The following is a 23,641-nucleotide window of genomic DNA, read 5'->3' on the forward strand; positions in this document are numbered from 1 at the left end:
GGGCTGACCGAGCTGGCGGGGTCATCCCAGCCCTGCCCGGGGAGGAGCAGCCCGGAGCAGCCCGGCTCGGGCCCTTTAAGGAAGTTGGGGGCGAGGGGGCCGCGGGGGAGCCGTCCTGAAACCGGAGCGCGGGCTGGCCCTGCCCCGCCCCCGAGTCGAGGAAGGCGGCCCCGCCGGCCCCAGCACCCGCCCCAGTCCCCAGTGGCAGCAGCAGCCTCCTCCGGTGGTGCCTTCCGTGGGCTCCCCGCGCTCCGGCTCCGACCGGCCCCGCCGACCTGCCGCGATGCGGGGTCAGCCGCCTGCGCCCCCGGGCCCCGCGCTGCCCCTGGCCTTGGCCTTGGCTCTGTGGGCCGGCGCCTCCTCTGCGGGTGAGTAGGGGCTGCGGCGGGAGCGGGTGCTGGGCGGCAGGGAAGGGCACCCAAGTGCCCGGAGGCGCCCGGTGAGGGCAGGGGCCGCGCGGCTGCCACCCCAGGCCGGCCACAGGGGTCCCACCCAGGATGCAGGCAGTCCCGCGGGGCTCCCATGGGCCCACCGAGGCTGGCCTGCCAGGTCAGGGTGTGGCTCGTGCAAGACGGTGGGTTTCAGGGGCGCCCCCCCCCCCCCGCTGCACTCCCCACTCCCCACTCCTCGAGGCTTCAGGTGCAGGCGCTGGTGTCCAAAGGACGCCCGGGGACAGCAAGCGGCCAGCAGCCCAGCCTCAGCCGCCCAGGCCAGGAACCGCTGTGCTTGAGGCAGGAACCGGAGAGGGGGCCACCCTGCCCCACCCACACAGGGCCCCGCGGGGCCCCAGCCTGCAGCCTCCCCTGCCCCCTGTGTGTCCCGGGCAGGTCGGTACAGTCCCTTCCCCACCTTCCTCCTGCTGTCCTCTCCAGCTCCTGACTCCCCTCCCTCCCCTGCTGACCCAGAAGGCCTGCTTGGTGACAGCCAGGAGCACCCACTCCTCAGCCTCCTGGCACCTTCAGAGGGTCCCTCAGACAGCCCTGGGCAACCCGCGCCACGCTTCCCTGCCCTGGGCGTTGGCGCTTGACCCCAGCAGAGACTGGGTGACAGTTGACCTTCCAAGGGCACTAGGACGCGTCTCTGTGTTACACTCCCCAGATCCCTCCAGGGCAGCCTTCTTCCCAGAGGCAAGGCAGGGTCTCCTATGCCCTAGGAACTGCGGCCTCAGGGCTCATCAGTCACTACTGCCCAAGTATGAATCAGTGCTCCAGCCTCCATCTTTCGGGACCATTCCCAAAAGCAACTCTGAGCAGAGGAAGGGCCGGAGTCTCCCTTCCAGGGGCCCGGCCACACCCTTCTCCACGTCCTATGGGGAAGCCAGCTCTAAGGGACAGCATCACGAGGTACCCAGAGGGAAATGAGTCAGGGGGGACCCCCTACTGGGGTGAGTCAGAGCTGCATCCCCAGGCTCTCTGCTCCTCTTCCCAGGGACCCCTTCCTTCAAAGTGTCGGGGCCTGGGTGATGGGCTGGGCCTCTGGAGAGGTGGGCAGGGGCCATCTGAGGTGACCGGAGTGGGCTGCTTAGGCAGCCTGCAGGCTCCAGCCGAGCGATTCCAGCACCCCCTCTCCTTGGGCTTCGACGGGAAGCCACTCTCCAATATCTTCTCAGCATCCACGCTGTACGAGCATTGTGCTGGGCAACGAGGGGTTGCCCACACAGAAATGGAAGGGCTGAGCGTACATGCATTCCGGAGGCAGAAAGGCAAATTAAAACCCACACAGCAACTCCTATCATGTCTGCAAAGATCCAGATGAGGAGTATGGAGAAGAGATGTTGACAGGCGAGCTGGGGCAGGCCGGAGGGTGATCCCGGAGCCAAGCCTTGGAGGACGGGAAGGGGGTCTGTACTCTAGGCAGGAGCTCGGCCTGAGCAAAGGCACTGGGGTGGATACGGGAGGAGCATGTAGAGATGGGAAACCCAGCAGCCTGGTTAGAAGATGTATCGTGAGCACGAGCCAGGAGGAGCCATTGGGCCAGGGCACAGAATCCTTAAAGATCGGAATACAGCCCAAACCTGTGCCTCCTGGCAATGGGAGCCACTGATGTTAAGGCAGGGGAGCAGCACGGCAGCAGGGGGTTGTCACATTGAGCCCACCTCTGCCCTTGCGAAGAATTGGGAATGCGGAGGGTATGGAGAGCTGGAGCCTCCCCCTCCAACGAGCCCTCTCTGCCCACCCACCCACCCCCGTCCCCCCGGCCTGGCTCAGCCCCATGTCCTGCTCTCTGCACGGGGTCAGGCCCCACTTGAGGAAGGCATCACTCCCGTCCCTCCTGGACACCCCAAGCCCCAAAGGCCCTAAAGGTTTCAGGTACCAGAGTGAGGCCCGAGGGGATGCTTTCCCTGCATTTGTCAGCATCCCAGAGCATCTAGGTCATGAGGCCTGGGAGTCGAGCACCCTGGGAAGCCCCCTGGGAGGCGTTGGGCAGAGGGACACATGGCGGGAGAGACTGGGTTCGGCGGAAGAGACTGGGTTCGAGCCCATGTTGGCAGCCGGGCTCGGGGAGCAGCAGGAGTCCAGGCGAGCACAGAGGCCGCAGGGCCAGCGGCTCCCACACCTCTCACCCCGCCTGCCCGGCACAGGCGCTCTCAGAGACCGGACAAGAGGTGGGAGTCTGACTTGGGCTGGGGCAGGAGGACCTGTAAGGGGGGCCCCTGATTTAGCTGAGTGCGGCCTTGGGGCGTCTGAGAGAACAGGACCATGGAGGCATCCAGGGCAAGGAGTCCGAGTAGATTGTCCTGCCCCTAGGGATCCCCTGGGGAGCAGCAGTGTGGAGGTGTGTGTGCAGCGCAGAGGCCAGGCCCTTGGCTCAGCCCACCCAGACTCTGGAAAAGCTGTTCCAGGACCAAGTGTAACTGAGCCACCCCCCACCCCACCCCCAGGGCGGGACAGGAGGGTTTTCTGGTGCTGCCGCCTGGGGCCGGGTGGCCAGGTGGGCCAGGCTGCTGGCCCGGTTGCGGGAGGGGAGCGGTGTGCATGGAGCTCTCAGAGGAAGTGCACAGGCTGCTTCTGGGAACTGGGCGTGCTGCCCAGGAGGGGCAGGCAGGGGAGGGGGTTGGAAAGAGCCTGTTGCACACCCTCACTGCCGCACACAGATGTGGGTGTGCGCACAAGTATGAACAACCACGTACAGGGCCAGCTGCGCTCCCAAACCTGGGCGGGGGCGCCAGGGAGAATGAGGTGTGGACAGGATGGGGGCAGGGGGTGCTGCGCCGTCTGTGGCCCTATATGCACCAGGAGCAGGTGCCCGAGGGGCCCTCGGGCCTGGGCCTGCTCCCCTCCTGCTCCCTCTGCTCCTGCTCCCCCAACTCCTGGCTCCACCCAGCTCCCCTCTTGCCTCCAACATGCCCCCTGCCCCAACGTATGCCCAGTTCTGCAGAGCTCTCTAGAGTTAAGACTCTTTCTCCGGGTGCAGCTTTGGATGTGTTTCAAGTTATGCTGTTATGGGTACCACCGACAGTAGATGAGTGATTCGAAATGAATGGAGCTTGTATGGACGGTTTCTTACTTGGATTCCCTCGGAGGAGGGGCGCCTCAGAAGGGTGGGTCATTCCCAGCCAGGGAGGAGGAGCGGGGCAGAGCTATAGGCTACTTGGACTCCCACCTGCAGAGGCATCCCCCGGGGGAGGCCCACCGTGTGTGCACAGTCTCACAGCAGCCCCCCAAGTCAAGAAACATTCCTATTTTAGAGATGTGGAAACTGAGGCTCAGAGAAGTGCAGGGGCTGGCCTCAGGGCACGCTCACTGGGGCACACAGGTTGCAGTGTTGTCACTCACCTCCACAACAGCCCGGGTGGGGCCTGGTGGGCTGTCACCCACCGGTGGGCCCAGACCCCCCCCAGCAGGGGAGACATAGCTCCCTGAGGAGCCTAGATCTCTGCTCCTGTGTCCCCCTACCCCACCTCTCCAGACACCCCCCCCCCACCCCCCCACCCCCCCGTACTTTGTGGCAGCACAAGCAAATCCTCTTCAAGAAAGTCCTCGACCCCTTTCGATGGCCGGGATAGCACACGAAGCCGCGTTTGTCCTAGATGTAGGGCAGTAGCACTGAGGTCTGCCATCGAGGTGGCCTGGTGGCAGGGCTCCCCACGCTCTGCGGACCATTCCTCCCCCCCCCCCCCGCCCCCCGGGCCCTGACCACACTCTGCTATGCATCCGCCAGGCCTCTGGGCCACCGCGGCACTAACCTGCTTGACTGTCACGGTGGGTGTGGGTCGTTGAGGCTGCCTCCCCTCCCAGACCTTACCGCAGAGGCTCCCCCAGCCCCAACTAGTCTCCCCATGGTTCGTAGGGAAACAGGGGCCCAGACAGGAACAGCTATTCTCCCGGGGTCACACACCAAGTCCGTAGCAAGGTGGGGGCTGAGCCTCCTTGCTCTCTGTCCTTGAATCCTGGTTTGGGTGGCAGCCACAGCTCCAGCAGCCTCCCACAGGCCCACCTCCCATCGGCTCTCCCCAGGGGCCTCCACTGTCTTGCTCCACGCGGGACTGAGCCCAGAGGGGCATGTTGATCACTGAGTAGGATGACACCAAGGGCCCGAAACATGTCCTTTCCCAGATGGAGTCAGGTCTGGAGGCCCGAAGGCAGGGAACAGAAGCCAAGCCTACCATCCTCCCAGCCAAGCTGGGGACCGGGCCTCTCCTGCCCCAGCATCCCCCTCCTGCCACTCCCTGAACCAAATGGGACGTCCCTGAGCCCCCTGCAGGCAGAAGCCTCCTGGTGCCACCCTCCCGAGGGCCCCAAGATACCATGACTGTGCCGGGTCCCCTCTCCCCCTCCGGCCTCTCGGCCTCTGCATTCAGGGCGAGCCCGTGTCCCACAGGCGGCCGAGGAGCTCGGCCATCAGGTGAGAATCCATGAGCCCTGGCACCTGGTTTCTCTTCTCATCCTTCACAGCCCGGCTCCAGAACCACCACCCCGGGAGCCTTTCCCAGCCCTTCCTGGGGTCCTGCCCTCCTTCTCCGTGGGGCCGCAGGCCTTTCTGCCCAAGCCATGACCTCCGTCAGCGTGATGCCCGGGAGGTACACGTACACACATGCGTGCACACGTGCGTGCAACAGTGTTGCTCAGCAGCCTGGCCCAGAGCCTAGCAAGGAGAGAGCCCAGCCCCTCAGCAGCCGTCCCGGGAGAAACCCCCGACTCAGGATTCACGGCCCCCAGCACCACGACCAGGCAAGCAAGGCCTCTGGGGGCCTGCCTCCTCTCTGGGGACAGGACAGGGCTGGAGAGAGGACACCAACTTCCTTTCCCACCTAAGAGCAACCGCCGCCCACGGTCCAGGAGGGGCCAGCTATAATTATCAGTGGGCCCCGGTCGCTGATTCCCACGACTTGGGCCCCTCCCTTCCCCTTCCCTGCGCACAGCAGCTGGACCAGCCCGCTCCCCTGCAGTTGGAGGCCGGCCAGGCAGGCCTCAGGCGCACACATCCACACACACTTCCCACCATGGTCAGGGAAGGAACAAATCACCCTTTTTGGGTGCCTGGGAGCAGCTAAGAGCGAGCCCCTCCTGCCCCTCGTCCTGACTCAGGCCCACGGCTCCCTCCTCTGGGCTGCGGGGAGGCAGGAGGTCAGGGATACCGGAGAAGGAACATGGCATTAGAGAGCCAAGGACCTCACTCCAGCCTTACCTCTTGATGTGTGACCTTGGGAAGTGACTCAGCCTTCTGAGCCTCAGTCTTCTCTCTCAATGGGGACAAATGATGCCTGCGTCCCATGGGTGTTGAGGATCAGAGCCCTTTGCCAGAGTAAGCGCTCAGCAGGTGCCAGCCCCTGAAGTCCCTGTCTTTGGGTTACTCCCATTGTCCTCTGGACTGGGGGCAGGCCCAGCAACCCAGCGATCTTTGAGAAGGGTTCCGAGGTCAGGGATTGGATGGGGCAGCCTTGTGAGCAGGTCTGTGTGGGACTCAGCGACATAGAAAAGCAGCGATGTGTCCCCAAGGGTCCACCAGCCAGCTGCTGCGGGCCAGCCAGGGACCCCTCAGGAAGGGGGAGGGGGCTCTTCAGCCGAGGGCTCACTGGGCTGAGCACCACCCCACTGTAAGGAGAAGCAGGTCAGCCCTCCCAGCCCCTCCCCGGCCCCATCCCAAAGCCTAAAGGGCCCTCAGACAGGGGTTCGTGGCTCCCTGGTAGGGCACAGCCAGGATGTATTGAAAGAATAACAAGATGAACCCCAGACTGCCTGGAGAGCAGAGAGGTGGGGATGAAGAGAATGAGCGGCGGCAACTGCTGTAGGAACTGCTGTAGGGCGGGAGCCTAGACATCCACCTCTGCCCTGCCCCCACTGAGGAGCCCCCTCCGCCCTGAGCTGCTGGGACCCTTTCGGGGGTGCTGGGGGTGCGCGGGTGCACGTGCACCAGATCAGAGTCACTGGGGGGGGAGTGATTGCTGGAGACTGCGGTGGGGCGGGGGGCAGGGGGGAGCGTGCCAGCTGGGGGGCACTTCAGGTGGGGGCTGGGCAGGTCCAGGCCCCAGCTTCGGAGAAGGAACCCCGTCATCAGTCACCGGGCTGGGCTCCGCTCCCCAGATGTGCATGTGCGCCAATGGCATCCAGGCGCCCGCCCCCGCCTGGGCCCCGTGTCCGGGCATCTGATGCCCACGTGCTTCGGGCCACCCCGCTGAGGCCCAGCTGAGCTCTTCCAGGGGCGAGGACTCCAGTGAGAGCCTGACCCCCCAACCGCTCACAGTCTGGGGTGGGAGAGGCGACTGGGGACCGCAGCCCTCAGGGTACCTGGCCTTGCTGTGTGGCTTTGGGCAGACTCCCCGTCTCTGACCCCTGGGTCACATAGCCAGGCCCCAAGGTCAGCTGTAAAGTTCAGAACTCCAGCTCCCGGAGAATGGGACGGGGGCCCTGCCTCTGTGCAGAGAGCCAGCGGCCTGTCTGGGGACGTACGGCAGAGTGGGCTGGCCTGGAAGGGGCTGAAGGGGCGGCCTGGCCTGCCCGCGCGGCCTGGTACCTAGAAACCACTCTCCCAGTCCACGCGGAGCTCCGGGCTCTCCCAAGATGAGGGTAGGGCTCTGCTCCACCCCCGGCTCCCGTCTTCCACCCCCTTGCTCAAGCCCCACCCTACTAAAAATAAACCCAGACCACCCCATCTTGTACCAGCCAGACCCACCCAGCCCCTCCAGAGCCAGTTGAGTCACCGCTCCAAGCTGCTCCTTTTTTTAACCATCTGAGTCACTGGCTGTGGCTACAGCTCCGTGACACAGGCCCCAGGCCCCAGCCACGCCACGGCCTCCAAGGGCACAACCCACAGCGGAGGGAGAGGTCTGGGTAGAGGGGGCAGCAGGTGAGGCCAGGCCCCAGCCTCTGTCGTGGGCGGCTACCCCCTAGCGGGTCCCACACCACCTCGCCCATCCCCCCGGGGACTCCTCTGCACCGGCCCTGCCCCTACAGCATTTCTCTGCCTCTAAGCAGGTCTGGGCCCCCCCGCCCCCCTACCCCCCGCCCAAGACAGAGGGTCTCCAGGCCCCGGGCCCTGTGGGGCCAGAGTGGGCACGGCCCAGCCTTCTGGGGTGAAGGCAGCAGAGACACCTGCCCCCTGCGCCTCCTCCGGCTGCAGCTCAGGCTCTGCCCACACTGCCCAGAGCACCATGAAGACTCCACGGCCCAGAAGCCTCCACCTCCAGCCCCTCCGGGCTTCCTTTATCCTCTCCGCCCAGTAGGCCAAGCTCTTCCCCCGTCCCTCGTCCCTTCCCCATGGCTGTGTCTCTGTCTCTGGCTGCCCCGGGTCTCTGACCCTGCCTGTTCCCTTTCCTTGACCCAATCCGAGTCCGGGGGACCCAAAGTGCTGCGTGCACCCGGCCCTCCGCACACGTGTCCTTCCCTGGGCCTTCCCAGCAGACACACCTCACCTCCACTCATTCCCATAAGGGGCTCTGGGCCCCAGAGACCAACCCCAAGAGGAACTTTCCATCCTCTCACCCCGAAGCACAGGCTACATCCTGTCGTCCTGTCCCTGTCTTGGGGATGTCAGGATCCCACAGGCACTTCCGTGGAGGCTGAGACAGGGGGGCAGGGGGCCTGGGAACGGCGCCACCCCCTGCCCCTGCCTGAACGGAGCCTGCACAGCCTCAACCCCAGCCCTCTCCTGTCTGGGGCTGCGGCCTCCAGCTATAAATAGGGGCTCCCATTCTATTTTCTTTAAAAACAAGCACCAGACTCTGTTACCATAGGCCCAGAAAAGCACTTGCTGCCTGGGGCAGCCTCCTGCCCCACCCCAAGGCAGAGGAGGACTGAAGGGAAGCCTGGAGGGAGACCAGGTGGGGACGAGCCCTGCGGCTGGGTCAGCTAGGAACGGGGCAGCTGCCCTCTGGCCCGCTCCGCTTCCCACCTCCCTTCACAAAGCGCCGCCAGTCTTGTTCCGGAGACATGCGCTATTAGCAAGGAGCGGTGACAGTAGCACAAGTCCCCGGGCCACAGTTGAGAGGTGCTGGCGCCCCAAATGCAGAGCCAGAACTGTAGGTTGTGGGGAAGGGCGGGGGAAGGCTTCCTTCCCGAAGGAGCAGGAGGGCATTTGCAGGCGGAAAGGAAAGAAGAGCTGGCCCGGCCGGAGGCCCAGCGAGCCTCGTTGCAGGTGGAAGACAGCCCGAGGCTTAGCAAGGCTGGCACGTGGGGTGTCATCGAGGGAGGTGAACGGGAAAGCCTGGCAGGGCTGGGGCAGGAGGGGCTAGCACCCTTGGTGCCCTCCTACAGTTGGGGCTTGATCCTGGGGCAATGGGGAGCCATTGAAGGCTTCCAGACCCAGGGGGATGACAGAGTGACTCTCATGTGGGGTTAACAGTGGTTGCTGGTAGCAAAACAAGGCAGGAAGTTCATTAAGCCCGGAAGGGATGGTGACCATCTGCCTTGTGGGATGGCACAGAGGAGAAAGAGGGGGAGACGAATCCGAAAGAGAATTCAGGGGCAAGATGGCTGGAACACGGGGAGGGACGAGACAGACTGTCCAAAAGGACTTTCAGATTTCTGCCCGCCAGTGGGTGGGTGGTGAGGCCTTCCCTGGAAGGCAAGCAGGTGTGGGGAGAGACGACACTGAGTCTGGGTTGAGATGGGTGGGCTTGGGTTTGCAGGGCCCCATGGGTGTTTCTGGTGCAGGGGCCTTGGGGGCATTGGCAAGAGGGCCCAGGGCCCCGGAGACTTGGTGCTGGAGACAGAGACGTGGGTGCCAGAGTGGCAAGCCGGTGCCTGAGGCTGGGAGAACAGGAGGCAGGCTGGAGACGGCACAGCGGTGGGCCGAGCTCGGCGGCACTGACAGCCGGGGGGGGTCTGCAGGCCTGGAAGGTGGGGAGTGGGGGGGCAGGAACCTATCCCAAGAGGAGCTGGGCCTGCCCGTGGGAAGAGGTCTCAGGCTAGGGATCTCGGGGGGACCGGTTAGCACAGAGGCCACTAGCAAAGACTCTGGGGTTTCCCAGTCCACCCTCCCAGGCAGGCATCCCACCCACGCTGGAAGCTTCTTGCTCAGCCTGCCTATTGTCAGCCGGTAGAAAACCCCCATATAGGCCACGTGATCCCTGTACCCCCTTCAAGCCGACGTTTCCTTCCTCAGCACACACACGTGTGGGCCCCCTGGGTGGCAGGTGCCCTGCAGGGATGCGGGCCCTCCGTCCCGTCCTTGGAAGCTTCCAGTCTGGCCTCTTAGGTCAGAGGTGGCCCCGCTGAAGTGAGCACAGCTCTCCACCAGCCACTTCCTGCTAGGCTGGGCTGGGCAGGCCAGGTTTGTTGGTCCCCCCAGCCAGATGCCCTCCGCATGGGTGAGAAAGCAGAGGCCCAAGAGAGCATGGCAGCATGGGGCTGGAGGGGGGCACGGGGAGGGCCTGTCCCAAGCCCCTCCTTCCCCCATGTCTTGGACATGGGCCTGCCATCCTGAGATTACCCCGCCACTCTTCCCTGTATTTCAGATGGGGGATCTGCGGGGCAGCCGTGGCTTCTCCAAGCACACAGACTCTTGGCCCCGGCCTGTGTCCAGACCAACAGTCATTGCTTCCGCAACCCCCACCCCAGCTCACACACTCACTGTCTCCAAGTCCAGGCTGCCAGGCTGGGGGAAGCCCCAGGACACCTCCCCAAGGGCCCTGCCCTTAGCGGTTTCTCATCCCAGAGCTGAAGGGGAGCTCAGAGATGAGCAACAGGCTTCCACTTGCTTCCTGGCTCTGGTCCAGCCCGAGAGAGGGGGTGGCCCCAGAGCGCCCCGGGGCCGGCTTCTCACCCCAGGCCTCTGCCCCTCCATCCTCTTCCCTGATCTCCGAGACCCCAATGGGCACACCCAGCATTTATCACTGGCTTGGGGACCGTGCCACACTCAGCCAGCCCTGAAGAAGGTCCCTCCCTGATCCGGCCAAGCCCCCGAATCAGACCGATCCAGCCGCCCCAGGAGAGGCCAGCTGCCAAAGCAGCCCAGGAAAGCAGATGCTCTTCTCTCCCTTCCTCTCCCTTCCCGCCCCCCACTGCCCCCCAGGGAGCCCCGGAGGACAGGAAGGGAAAAAGTGTGTCTCCCAGGCTTGGGGCCAGCTCTCACACCCTCCTGCTGCCGGGGCCTGCAGCAGATGCCCCACTTCCGATGCACACGCAACAGCAGCCCCACACTGCTCCTGTGCACGTGTCCCTCCCTGACATGAGGCCCAGCGCAGAGCCCGGCCCAGGGGCTCCAGGCCAGCTCTGCACGGCTCCTCTGGAGGACTTAGCGCAGGTACCGGCCTCCCTGGGCCTCATTCCCTCCACTGTAAGATGGGCTCCCTCCCAGGGCAGGGGGGAAGGGGGAAGGGGCTGCTGAGGGGGCCCAGCGCAGGTGAGGAAGGTCCCTTGCTCTGTTTCTTCCCTCCCAATCACCCTACCTTGGCCGGGGCCATTCCCATCAGGGTCCCCCATCCCCCCACCCCACCCAAGGCCAGAAAACCCGGGGGGAAGGGGATGTGGGGGAGGGCCTGGCAATCCACTCGGATCCCTGCACCGGGAGGAAAATTATAAGGTGGAAAAGCCTCTCGGGATTGCTCCACACCACAGCACCCCACCCCTCTGTGCCTTGGGCCAGGGGAGCGGCAGGCTTCCACAAAGACTCCATTGAGGCCCTGTTTCCTCCCTGGCCCAGCCCTCCAGCCTGGGTGGATGAGCTGCTCCTCCAGCAAACCGCTCTTTTTCCTTCCAGCTTCCTCTGTGCCGCACGCGGCCCGGGCTTGGCCTCATGGCTGGGAGCCCGGGGCACCAGTCAGTGTCTTGTACCAAGTTTAGCATCACCTCCCCGCCGGTCCAAGGGGTAATCGACTTTCGGAGGAGATCCCCACATTGGAAATGTTCCCCAACATGTGCCCCTCGGCTTGGGTGGCCAGGAAGCTCTTGAGCAGAGGAGCAGCAGCGAGGCCAGCGCCCAGAGGCAGGACTCGACCACTAGCTGAGGAGTCCTGTAGCCCCGGGCCTCCTTGGTCTTGCAAAAGCCAGAATGGGAATCAGACAGAAGGGGCCGGCAAGGCGGCTGAACTCCCGAGTGCCCTGGGAGCGAGGCTGCTGGCTCGAGGGCTCCTGGAGTAAAGAGAGACGGGCCCACCTTGGCCCCAGCTGGGGTCTCCATGGGATGTGGCCCATGAGCCCAGATCGGGAAGGCAGGAGAGCCAGGCAGGGGCGCTGCAGGGGTACGGGGGTGCGGTGGTCCCCCAGGCAGCTAGCCCTGGCAGGCAGTAAGCGTCTAGGCCCGGTTCTCAGGACACCCTTGTCACCACCGTGAGAGGGGGATGTGGTCTCTGGGATCTGACCTGAAGTCTGTCCCTGTAGCCCTCCCCCCATTGTTCCCTTCAGAGATACGGGGCTGGGGGCAGGGGGGAGGTGACAGCTCAGTGGAAAGGGCTGAGCCTTGGGCCGGGCTGGGGGGTGCTGACACCCGAGTAGGCTCGGCGTCAGGGAGGGTCCGTCCCGAATCTAGAGCCAGACGGGACCCACCACCCCACATCCTCGCCCGGCCTGCGCTCACCCCAGCAACTGTGACAGGTGGCTGTGCCCCACGCTCTTCAGTGCCCTGGGGGACTGTGTTCTCGGGCCACCTCAAGGCACTGCTTCCCCAGCTCAGAGAAGGGAGTGGGCGTGGGTGCTGCAGGGCGCTTAGCCCCATCAGCCTTGGGGTCCATGAGCCTTGGGATCCTAGCTCTGGTTCTCAGGAAGTTCCCCCCCCCCCCCAGCCTGCTCAGACCTTCCCTGGCTTGGGGGCAGAAGCTGGTGGAGAAAAAGCGCAGCCCTTGGAGGCACTGGGGGCGGGGGGGGGGGCATCTGGCCTGGGTTCTGGATGGCCCAGCGGCTTGGACAGGCACCCGGTCCGTCCTGCCTTCACCCGCGGCCACCCACATGCACACCCACGGGGGGGAGACAGAGCCCTTCCTCCCTACCTTGGCTGCCCTAGAGTGCTCCCCCACGGCCCCCCCAGACTTCTCAGGAGAAGGCCTCTCCAGCCTGCCCCCTGCCTGCCTAGGATGTGGGGCTGGAACAGGAAGTGCACATCTGGTGCCAAACCCCAAGGAGCTGTGGTGAAGTCCAGCTTCCCCCCGAGATCAGGACCCCTTGCCCTCCCCAGCCGGCTGCCGGCGTCCCCTCCTCACCCTCCTCACTCCCGCCCACGGCAGCAGGCTGGCAGCCAACATCCCGTTTTCTGGGGCTCTCTTGGTTTCTCCTTCTTTGGGCCGCTGTCTGGACCCTTGATTTCAGTTTTTATGGAGGCAGGGGGGTCTTCATTTCTCATTCTCAGTTTTAACATCTTTCTCAGGCTTTCTGTCTCCCCCAGGTGGGGGCTTCTTTTCCATGGCTGCGTTACTGTATTTGCAAATGAAGGAAGAAGGAAGGAATGACTGGATCCCCTTCTCTCCCCATCCATCTCTCCCCTCCTGCTCCATCTCAGTACCACTGGGTTCACCTCCCAGAGTACCTGCCAGGTCTCCCTCCGCCCCCTTTGCCCCAGACCCTGGGCACTCCCCCCAGCCCCCGCCCCGGCCCCGCCCCGGCCGGGCCATCCTGCCCAGGAGCTCGGGCTTCCAAACTTCCTCCCTTATAAAGTCAGGCAGCGGCAGACACCCAGGAATGCTGCTGCTCATGACGCACGCTGACGACGGTGGGGCCACCGGGAATGGGCGGGAGCAGGGCACCAGGGGACTGACTTCCTGGGGGCGGGGGGCTCAGACAGGTGGCTGGGCCAAGACCCACAGGCTTTCTCTTCCCTGTCAAATCGCAGCTGCCCTGAAGCCTCAGTTTATCTGTCTGGAAACCCCCCTGAATGCTAACCCTGCAGAGAACTTTGGTGTCGTGAGACCCAGCACCCAAGGAGTGGGGGGCCTGGGGGTAGCTCTCTAGACCGTCCTGGGGTAGGGGTGCTCCCGGTTCTAGCCAGGGGAAGGCAGGGGAGAGGAGCCAAAGGCAAAGAAAGACCAGGAGACAAAGGAGATACGGCAGAGAGACAGGGAGAGACAGTCTGGCGGCGTGGGAGGATCGGGGTCTGCAGCACCCCCACCGCCTCCGCCCCCCGACACTAGAAGAGGCCCCGTGGCTGAGACCGGCCCGGCCACTGAGAGACCCTGGGGGGGGGGGGCTGTGCGCAGAGATGCTCCCCAGCTGCTGACAGGTAAGAGCAGGGCATCTTGAGGGCAGGAGTCACACACCCCGGGGAGGCAAGAGACACCCGCCCCACCTGCGCCCTGCCAGCGGGTGGCCTGCTGGGGACGGTGGCCCAAGCTTGTCTCCCCACCTGAGAAGAGGCTTGGCAGGGACGGACACAGGCTCCTCTGTGCCCCCCAACCCTCATCTCAGGAAGAAGGACGGAGCCACTCTGCCGGACCCAGACAGACACGCCCTGTGCATGGTCAGGAAGGCCGGGAAGCCGTGGGTTGCTCCACCTTCAGCAAACCTCGGGGATGGCCGGGCGTCGGGAGGCTGGGTGGGAACCGTCCAGGAACACATGGCCCCTTTCACGGAGTTGGGCCCAGCCGAGCCACGGCGGCGGCCCCGAGGCCCAGGGCAGGCGCGGGCACAATCGCTGCTCTGTCCGGGCAGCTCCCAGCCCACACGCGCACACATGCACAAACACACAGCCTTATGCAAACCCCAAACACCCCCAAGCAGCCACCCACATGCCCCAACACACCCGCAAGTAGACTCTACGTAGTCCCGGACACCCACCCACGACCGTCTCCTCGGCGGAGAAACCCAGGCGCGCAGCATCCCGCTGCCCCTCCCACTGACGCCAGGGCCCTTGCGGCAGCGGCCCCCGGGCTGAACGCCGGGCAGCACCCGGACAGCGCACGCCACGAACCCAGACCAGCACAGGACCTCCGGGGCTGGGAGGGAGGAGGGACGGGAAGCAGCACCCATTTTACAAAAGGTGACACGGAGGCCAGACCGGGCCCTCTCCTGGCCCAGAGGGCGGCCCACACAGCTGCTGCAGGCCCAAACTGGTGTTTCGGTGAATCCTGTGTCTTCAGCCGGGAGGGTCAGGGCAAGTCTCCAAGCAGTGAGGATGCCTCTCTCCTCCCTCGGTCGCCCTGGGACCCCAGGCAGGCCCCTGCGGCTCGCTTGGCGGCTGCTTCCTTCTCTCCCCTCCTCTGGCTCCAGCTGTTCCAGAGCCCGCACATCTCTGCTTCAGTCTGTCACTTGGCCTTGCTGCCCTTTGAAACCCCCCGCCTGCTCCTCTCTCCCAGCATCACCTCCCCAAGGAAGCCCTCTGGAACTGACTCCTAGCTCACGGCTTCATCCTGCCCTGCCTCCCCACTCACAGCTCATCTCCAGCTGTCTCCCAGGACTGGGGTTCTGGGTCCTTGCAGCTGCGGCCCATCAGAGACGGCGAGGGGCAGCAGCAGGAGACCGGGACGTGGGGGGAACGGCGCTGTCAGACTTTCCAGAACCCTGGCCAGCGAGGCCTCAGAGGCCTCTGTTAGGACAAGGGGGCCGCCTGGCCTGTGCACTTCCAGCCGCACAAGGCGGTTTGTGTGAGCGCGTCCCTGCCCAGGCCCACAGGAAACGGCAGGGCCCAGCCCCTCAATAGGCTCATTCAGACCCCAGCTCTCTGGAAAGTACCTCTACTTCCTGCCACCCTCCCACTCCGCCTGGAGGACAAGGCTAAACAGGCCGGCCCTCTCCTCTTCTGCGAGGGAGCTAGGGGCAGGTGGTTCAGGGGTTAGAGCCAGCCAGGGCATTCACTTCCGGCCTGGTACGGGCCCTAAGGCCCTGACTATGACGATGTCCCTGCATCCAGCTTCAACAGAGGAGAGTGTGAGTGGGTGTGTGGGCTCACTCCCTCCAGGGGATGGAGAGGAGCCCCTCCCCATGCACCCTAACAGGTAAAGGTTGAGCAACAGGCTTTCTGGGAGAAAGAACCCCGATTTGTAGCACTTGCCTCTTCCAGGGTATAAATACTGCCACCCACCCGGCCACATCGCCCGGAGGGCCAAACTCCTGCAAAGTTAACACTCAGCTCTTGCCAGCCGCTGTGAGCTCCGGCCTGCCCTGGTGATGCCTCCATCCTGAGGAGGCCACGCGTCCTCCCCTTCTGTCCTGGGGCTGCCCTCAGTGCCTCGAATCAATGCCCTTGGGGCACCTCGGTGGCTCCGTCAGTTAGATATATGCCTTCCACTTGGTCGTGATCCTGGGGTCCTGGGGTCGACCCTGTGTCCACTTACCTGCTCAGTGGAGAGTTTGTTTCTCCCTCTCCCTCTGCCCCCTCCCACTTGTGGTCTCTTTCTCTCCTTTTTCTCTCTCTCTAAATTAATTAAATCTTGAGGGGAAAAAAAGGAATCAATGCTTTTGCAGATGAGGTGCCCACCCCATATCCATTCTCTGGTCTGCCCCTCACTGGCACCGAGGTCTGCTGGGTCTGCTGGGCCTGGTGGTTCTGCTGGGCCTGGTGGTTCTGCTGGGTCTGCTAGGCCTGGTGGTTCTGCTGGCCCTGCTGGGCCTGGTGGTTCTGCTGGGTCTGCCGGGCCTGCTGGACCTGCTGGTTCTGCTGGGTCTGCCGGGCCTGCTGGGTCTGCTGGGCTTGGTGGTTCTGCTGGGCCTGCCGGGCCTGCTGGGTCTGCCGGGCCTGCTGGTTATGCTGGGTCTGCCAAGCCTGCTGGGTCTGCTATGCCTGCTGGGTCTGCTGGGCCTGCTGGGCCATACCCACCCAGACGGTTTTGTAGCTCTCATTCGATTCCTTTACCCTGTCAGACCAGGTTCTGGCATCGCCAGCCACTGCTGGCCAGAGGGCTAACTGGAGGGACTTCAGCTCAGCCCAAAAGGAAGAGCATGATCTTTCTTGGCCATCTCCTGGACTCTTCCGGTGGCAGCCAGTGCCACCTCCTCAGGCCAGGGACCAGTGCAAATGTGGCTGGTGCCAGGTCATCCCCAGCAAGGCCATCAGCCTGCACACAGTGCTCAGGGGAAGCCCCACAGAGACGAATCACCTTTTTAACCCAATCCAGTCTCCTGCCTTTACGAGCCCCGGACCTCTAGGGGACCGAGTCAAAATTATAATTGACCCTAATCTCTGCAAAAGGAACAAACCAGAAGTTGTGGCAGCTGGTCTGAGGTCAAGAGAGGCTAATTTGGGGAAACTTTCTGGAGGATGTGGCCTCTTAAAAAGAGGTAGTGTCCTGGGGTGGGACCAAAGGGGCCCTGCACAGCCACCACCAGCCACGGATGGAGGCCCTCTGGCCCTCTCAGCAAACCTCCCACCCTCCCAGGCCTTGTCTCTAGCTACAGACCCAGGCTGGGAAAAGCCAGCTGTAGTCGGCTATGGCTCCCCAGCCATCGTGGGAACAACAGGGCCGGATCTGACTGCCCCCCAGGGACAATCGGCAGCCCTGCGGCAGGAAGCAATACAGCGTGATGCAGGAAGCTTGGGCCCATTTGGGGTCCAGTACGTGGTCTCCATCTGGCCTCAGAGCCTTCGCTCTTTGGTGGACTTGGGCTGGCAACTGCACCCTTACCCCAAAGACACCTGGAAGAGAAGTGGGGATGGGTGGGCTGCCTGTTTCAGCACCACTGCCAGGCCCGGCCGTGGCCCCAGCCTACCCACAGAGGGAGGGCATGGCATGGAAAGCGTTGTCCAAGAACCAAAGCATGGGGCACTCAGGGATCTGTTTGGGGTAGGGATGATCCTCCTGGAATCCCATTCCTGGGGCAAAGACCACCAGGCCAGGTGACCCGGTCAGGAATGGTTTTTCCATTAGGCCCAAGAGGAACTCGGCTGAGGATGGAGAATCCTCTGGGGCCCCGGGGAGGAGAGCCAGAGCTGTCAGAGGGCCCAGGCCCCAGGAACTCCTGAGGAGGAAACCTGGTTGCTTGGAATAGGTCTGGCTTCCTTTGGAGCTAAGGCCTGGGATGCACACAAGGTGAGACTGCGCCTTCCGGCACCAGGACTGGACAGGTGAGGGGGCAGTGCCACCCAGGACCGTGAAGCTGTGCCAACACAAAACCCGCATCCTCCGCAGCACCTCTCCTCCTCCAGGCAAGGGACTGACCCAGCTCTGTCTCTCACACAGCCTCCTTCTTTGGGGAGAACCACCTGCAGGTGCCGGTGACCACAGCTCTGAGCAACATAGACCTCCGGCTACAATTCTCCACGTCCCAGCCTGAAGCCCTGCTCCTCCTGGCAGCAGGCCAAGCTGACCACCTCCTCCTGCAGCTTCACTCCGGATACCTGCAGGTCAGTGGCCTCTCCCTGCTGGACCCCTCTAGCTTGGAACAGCCCCCAGCCGGTGACCTTGTGTGAGCCCCTTTTGCCCCGGGGTCTCTAGGTCTCTGCCACGAGGTGAAGAACAGAGTCTCCCAAGGTGTGACTCCCTGGTGCAGCGGCTGTGCCCTGCAGCCCTCCACCCACACTGCCCACCACCAGCCCTGGCTGCCCCCCCTCACTGCGGGCCTGCAGTGGGCCAGCTGGCCGTCTCTCCAGCCAGGCTCTCGCTCCCCGCATGCCCCGCCTCGCCTTGAAGCCCAGCATAGACATCCCTTCCCCCAGGAGGTACCTACCCCCTGGCACTCCCCTGGGCTGGGTGCCCTATCCTGGGGCCCCGCAGCCCCTGTGAGCCCCCTGCTGAGCACCGGTCACCCCATCTGTCCGTGATGGTAACGACCAGTATCGCCAAAGCCTCTCCATTTTCCCATTTCGTCCTGCCAGTCCCGCTAGCTTTATCTGCAAGGAGTCTCCTGGCTCTCCTGAGGCTCCCCCTTAACCATGATGAATTTGAGAAACTGAGGTCTCCGCCCAAATTCGGGAAAGCCAGCTGCTTCCACACTTGGGGGGTTGGGGGGAGAGGACCGGGCCTGAGGGCGACGGTCCACCTGCCGCTGCCATGGCTTCTCTCTGCCAATAGGCAGCACTGTTGAGCAGGGCCAGGGTGCAGCCTGGGGCCAGAGCCCTTCTGTCTGACAGGTGTGACGGGGACAGGTAGGGCGATGCCACAGCCCGGGGAGCTGGGCTCCCAAGGCCGCCGTGATCAGGGCTCTGCTCTTTCAGTTCCTGTACTCTGCTTCCACCCATCCTGCCGTCCAGTAGTGGCAAGGCCACCCCAGGCCCAGTTCTGGTGCCAAAGTCCTAGAGACAGAACAGTTCTCCTCTCCCTGCGGATGCCTCACCCCAGGTCAGGGAGCTTTTCTCTACTTAACCCTCAAAACAGAGCATCTGGAATCGGACTCCCCGCCACGAGCCTGGCTGCCCCGGTGACCCCAGATGCCCTCTATGCCCGGAGTGAATTTTCTGGAGGCCAAGGTGGTTGTCTGGTGGCCCTGCCCCGTCGGAAAGCTGGCGAGGGTAAAACATACAGACTGAATCCCTAGGAGAGCATCTTGCTCTGTCACTTCTCTGATTCACATCAGGGACCCCAGAGCCCATCTGGACCCATGTTTGGGGGATAAGTAAAGAGGTGGCAGGAAGGAGGGGTCCTGGAGTGGCTCAGCAGTTGAGCGCCTGCCTTTGGCTCAGGGTGTGACCCTGGGGTCCCGGGATCAGTCCCACGTCGGGCTCCCTGCGTGGAGCCCGCTTCTCCCTCTGCCTGTGTCTCTGCCTCTCTCTCTCTGTGTGTCTCATGAATAAATAAATAAATCTTTAAAAAGACACACAGAGAGAGAGAGAGGTGGCAGGAGGCAGACAGGAGTGGCATGAGAAACCTTTGTCCCAGGACGTCTGCTCTGGGGACTCCAATGTGGCCGACCAACTATGTTCTTACAGGAGAAGCAGATCGTCCGAAGTGCTGTCCCCACTCCCATCCCTCCATCTCTCCCCAGGTCAGACTCACCCTGGGCCAGGAGGAGCTGAGGCTGCAGACCCCAGCTGAGACTCCGCTGAGCGACTCCGCCATCCACTCCGTGGAGCTGACTGTGTCAGACAGCGAGGCCTCGTTGTCCGTCGATGGGCTTCTGAACGCCTCAGCCCCCGTCCTGGGAGCTCCCCTGGAGGTCCCCTATGGGATCTTCCTGGGGGGCACTGGGAGCCTGAACCTGTCCTACCTGATGGGAGCCAGCCGGCCCCTCAGGGGCTGCCTGCACACCGCCACCGTCAACGGCCGCAACCTCCTCCGACCACTGACCCCTGACGTGCACGAGGGCTGCGCTGAAGAGTTTTCTGCTGATGACAGCGTGGCTCTGGGCTTCTCTGGGCCCCACTCGCTGGCTGCCTTCCCTGCCTGGAACACTCGGGAGGAGGGCACCCTGGCGTTCATACTCACCACTCGGAGCCGACAGGCACCCCTGGCTTTCCAGGCCGGGGGCCGGCACGGGGATTTCATCTACGTGGACATATTTGAGGGCCACCTGCGGGCTGTGGTGGAGAAGGGCCAGGGCACCGTGTTGCTCCACAACAGTGTGCCCGTGGCCGACGGGCTACCCCATGAGGTCAGTGTCCACGTGGATGCTCACCAGCTGGAAATCTCCGTGGACCAGTACCCCACACGGACTTCCAACCGTGGGATCCTCAGCTACCTGGAACCCCGCGGCAGTCTCCTCCTGGGGGGGCTGGACACAGAGGCTTCCCGCCACCTTCAGGAACACCGCCTGGGCCTGGCCTCAGGGGCCGTCAACGTCTCCCTCCTGGGCTGCATGGAGGACCTCAGCATCAACGGCCAGAGGCAGGGGCTCCGGGAAGCCTCGCTGACTCGCAGCATGGTGGCCGGCTGCAGCCTGGAGGAAGACGAGTACGAGGAGGACACCTACGGCACCTATGAAGCTCTCTCCACCCTGGCACCGGAGGCCTGGTCTGCCGTGGAGCTGCCCGAGCCCTGTGTGCCCGAACCAGGGCTGCCTCCCGTCTTTGCCAACTTCACCCAACTGCTGACCGTCAGCCCGCTGGTGGTGGCCGAGGGGGGCACAGCCTGGCTTGAGTGGCGGCACCTCCAGCCCACGCTGGACCTGAGCGAGGCCGAGCTGCGTAAATCCCAGGTGCTGTTCAGCGTGAGCCGTGGGGCCCGCCACGGGGAGCTTGAGCTGGACGTCCCGGGAGCCCAGGCACGGAAAATGTTCACCCTCCTGGACGTGGTGAACCGCAAGGCCCGCTTCGTCCACGATGGCTCAGAGGAGACCTCCGACCAGCTGATGCTGGAGGTGTCCGTGACCGCCAGGGGCCCTGTGCCCTCCTGCCTCCGGAGGGGCCAGACTTACATCCTGCCCATCCAGATAAACCCGGTCAATGACCCACCCCAAATCATCTTCCCCCACGGCAGCCTCATGGTGATCCTGGAACACACACAGAAGCCCCTGGGGCCCGAGGTCTTCCAGGCCTACGACCCAGACTCTGCCTGCGAGGGCCTCACCTTCCAGCTCCTTGGCACCGCCCCGGGCCTCCCGGTGGAGCGCCAGGAGCAGCCCGGGGAGCCAGCCACCGAGTTCTCCTGCCGGGAGCTGGAGGCGGGCGGCCTGGTCTACGTGCACCGGAGCGGGCCCGCCCAGGACCTGACGTTCCGCGTCAGCGACGGGCTGCAGGCCAGCGCTCCGGCCACGCTGCAGGTGGTGGCGGTCCGGCCCAGCATCCGGGTCCGCCACAACACGGGGCTGCGCCTGGCCCAGGGCTCCGCCGCCCCCGTGCTGCCCGCCAATCTGTCGGTGGAGACCAACGCGGTGGGGCAGGATGTGAGTGTGCTGTTCCGAGTCGCTGCGGCCCTGCGGTTCGGGGAGCTGCAGAAGCAGGGTGCAGGGGGTGCTGAGGGCGCGGAGTGGCGCCCGGTGCAGGCCTTCCAGCAGCGGGACGTGGAGCAGGGCCGCGTGAGGTACCTGAGCACCGACCCGCAGCACCGCACGGAGGACGCTGTGGAGCGCGTGGCCCTGGAGGTTCAGGTGGGCCAGGAGACCCTGAGCAATCTGTCCTTCCTGGTGACGATCCAGAGAGCCACCGTGCGGCTGTTGCGGCTTGAGCCCCTGCGCACCCACACCACCCAGCAGGAGGCGCTCACCGGCGCGCACCTGGAGGCCGCTCTGGAGGAGGGGGCGGGCCCCAGCCCCACCACCTTCCACTACGAGCTGGTTCAGGCCCCCAGGAAGGGTAACCTCAGGCTGCAGGGCGCCCGGCTGTCCGAGGGGCAGGGCTTTACCCAGGATGACCTGCAGGCCGGCCGGGTGACCTATGGGGCCACGGCACGCACCTCGGAGACCGTGGAGGACGCCTTCCGTTTCCGCGTCACCGCTCCGCCACATTTCTCCCCGCTCTACACCTTCCCTGTCCACATCGGGGGTGACCCCGACGCCCCCGTCCTCACCAACGTCCTCCTCTCTGTGCCCGAGGGAGGCGAGGGCGTCCTCTCCGCAGAACACCTGTTCGTCAAGAGCCTCAACAGCGCCAGCTACCTCTATGAGGTCATGGAGCGGCCCCGCCACGGGCGGCTGGTCTGGAGGGGGGCGCAGGACGAGGCCACCGCGGTGACATCCTTCACCAATGAGGACCTGCTGCAAGGCCGGCTGGTCTACCAGCATGACAACTCCGAGACCACGGAAGACGACATCCCCTTCGTGGCAACCCGCCAGAGTGAGGGCAGCGGCGGCCTGGCCTGGGAGGAGGTCCGGGGCGTCTTCCGCGTGGCCATCCAGCCCGTGAACGACCACGCTCCCGTGCAGACCATCAGCCGCGTCTTCCACGTGGCCCGGGGCGGGCGGCGGCTACTGACGACAGATGACGTGGCCTTCAGTGACGCCGACTCCGGCTTCGCCGACGCGCAGCTGGTGCTGACCCGCAAGGACCTTCTCTTCGGCAGCATCGTGGCCGCGGACGAGCCCACGCGGCCCATCTACCGCTTCTCCCAGGAGGACCTCCGGAAGAGGCGCGTCCTGTTCGTGCACTCCGGGGCCGACCGCGGCTGGATCCAGCTGCAGGTGTCCGACGGGCAGCACCAGGCCACCGCGCTGCTTGAAGTGCAGGCATCCGAGCCCTATCTCCGTGTGGCCAATGGCTCCAGCCTCGTGGTCCCTCAGGGGGGCCAGGGCACCATCGACACAGCCGTGCTCCGCCTGGACACCAACCTAGACATCCGCAGTGGGGATGAGGTCCGCTACCGTGTCACAGTCGGCCCACACTGGGGGCAGCTGCTCCGGGCCGGCCAGCCGGCCACAGCCTTCTCCCAACAGGACCTGCTGGACGGGGCCGTCCTCTACAGCCACAACGGCAGCCTGAGCCCGCAGGACACCCTGGCCTTCTCCGTGGAGGCAGGGCCTGTGCTCACGGATGCCACCCTGCAGGTGACCATTGCCTTGGAGGGGCCATTGGCCCCACTGCATCTGGTCCAGAACAAGAAGATCTACGTCTTCCAGGGGGAGGCAGCTGAGATCAGAAAGGATCAGCTGGAGGTAAAAGGCCGAGGGGCGAGTGGAAGTCATAGGCCAGAGAAGGGGGCCCCTTCCATCCAGCCTTCATGCCCTGTGTGCGTGGACGTTTGGGGGGTACCAGTGGGGACTCCTGGGTTGGGTGCGTGTCCGTGCTTTGGGGATGTGCCTGTACACGTGCCTGTGGCGTGCCTGACGGTCTCTGGGGAGTTTGCCTCAGAGTTATGGGGGCCTCCACCTGTCAGGTGCACACATGTGCGTGCTACGGATTCGGAGAATTTGTTTTCTAATAAATTCGTTCCCTGGGGGATTCTCCTGGGCACCTTGAGGACTGGGCCTCAGGACCTGGAGAGAGCCGCTGACCATCCAGGAATCAGAGAGCAACCAGGCCTACTGACTCGGTGGCACACGGCCGATTTCTGAGCCCCTGGTGGGTCCAGTTGCCTGGATTTGGGGCAGATGGTGGCTGGCCCTGTCTGGCATCAGAAAGGCTTGGCCTTGACAGAGGCGGCACTGGAGTCCGGCCTTGCAGAGTCTGGGGTTTCAGTAGCAGGGGATGAAAGGACAGCCCTCCAGGCAGAGGCACAGGATCAGGAATGTGAGCTGGGGGTGGTGTGTGGCCTCCTGCGGCGGGGCCATCAGGTGGGGGCATGGCGGCCCTCGCAGGCCCCAGGCCCTGTGTGCGGAGTCTGCCTCCCGAAAGGACGGAGCGCCCTCTGGTGGTGAGCAGTGGCCCCCGTGGAGGCCGGGCGGCCTGCGGGCATGGGCGAGCGGGCGGGTACAGGCTGTGGCACCCGTGAGGCCTACGTGTGTGTATACACATCAGTGCGTAGAGGAATTGTGCATCTGTGTCACCGAGCCTGGGGGTGTGACCGCGTACACCCCTTGGGGAGTGTGCATGAGTG

At 64.4% G+C, this 23,641-nt stretch overlaps 1 protein-coding gene across 1 annotated transcript in view; it reads left to right on the forward strand.

The window, feature by feature from the left end:
• The first annotated feature begins 113 nt into the window (after positions 1–113).
• Positions 114–23,641, forward strand: part of CSPG4 (chondroitin sulfate proteoglycan 4) — a 32,464-nt gene continuing 8,936 nt past the window's right edge. Inside the window, exons 1-3 of the mRNA XM_055319789.1 lie at positions 114–368; positions 17,480–17,643; positions 19,221–22,760. Coding sequence (XP_055175764.1) covers positions 284–368; positions 17,480–17,643; positions 19,221–22,760 — 3,789 coding nt within the window. The 5' untranslated portion in view covers positions 114–283. The remainder of the gene's footprint in view (positions 369–17,479; positions 17,644–19,220; positions 22,761–23,641) is intronic.

Source organism: Nyctereutes procyonoides, unplaced genomic scaffold (genome assembly GCF_905146905.1).
Source record: "Nyctereutes procyonoides isolate TBG_1078 unplaced genomic scaffold, NYPRO_anot_genome, whole genome shotgun sequence".
In the NCBI taxonomy this organism is placed as follows: Eukaryota; Metazoa; Chordata; class Mammalia; order Carnivora; family Canidae; genus Nyctereutes; species Nyctereutes procyonoides.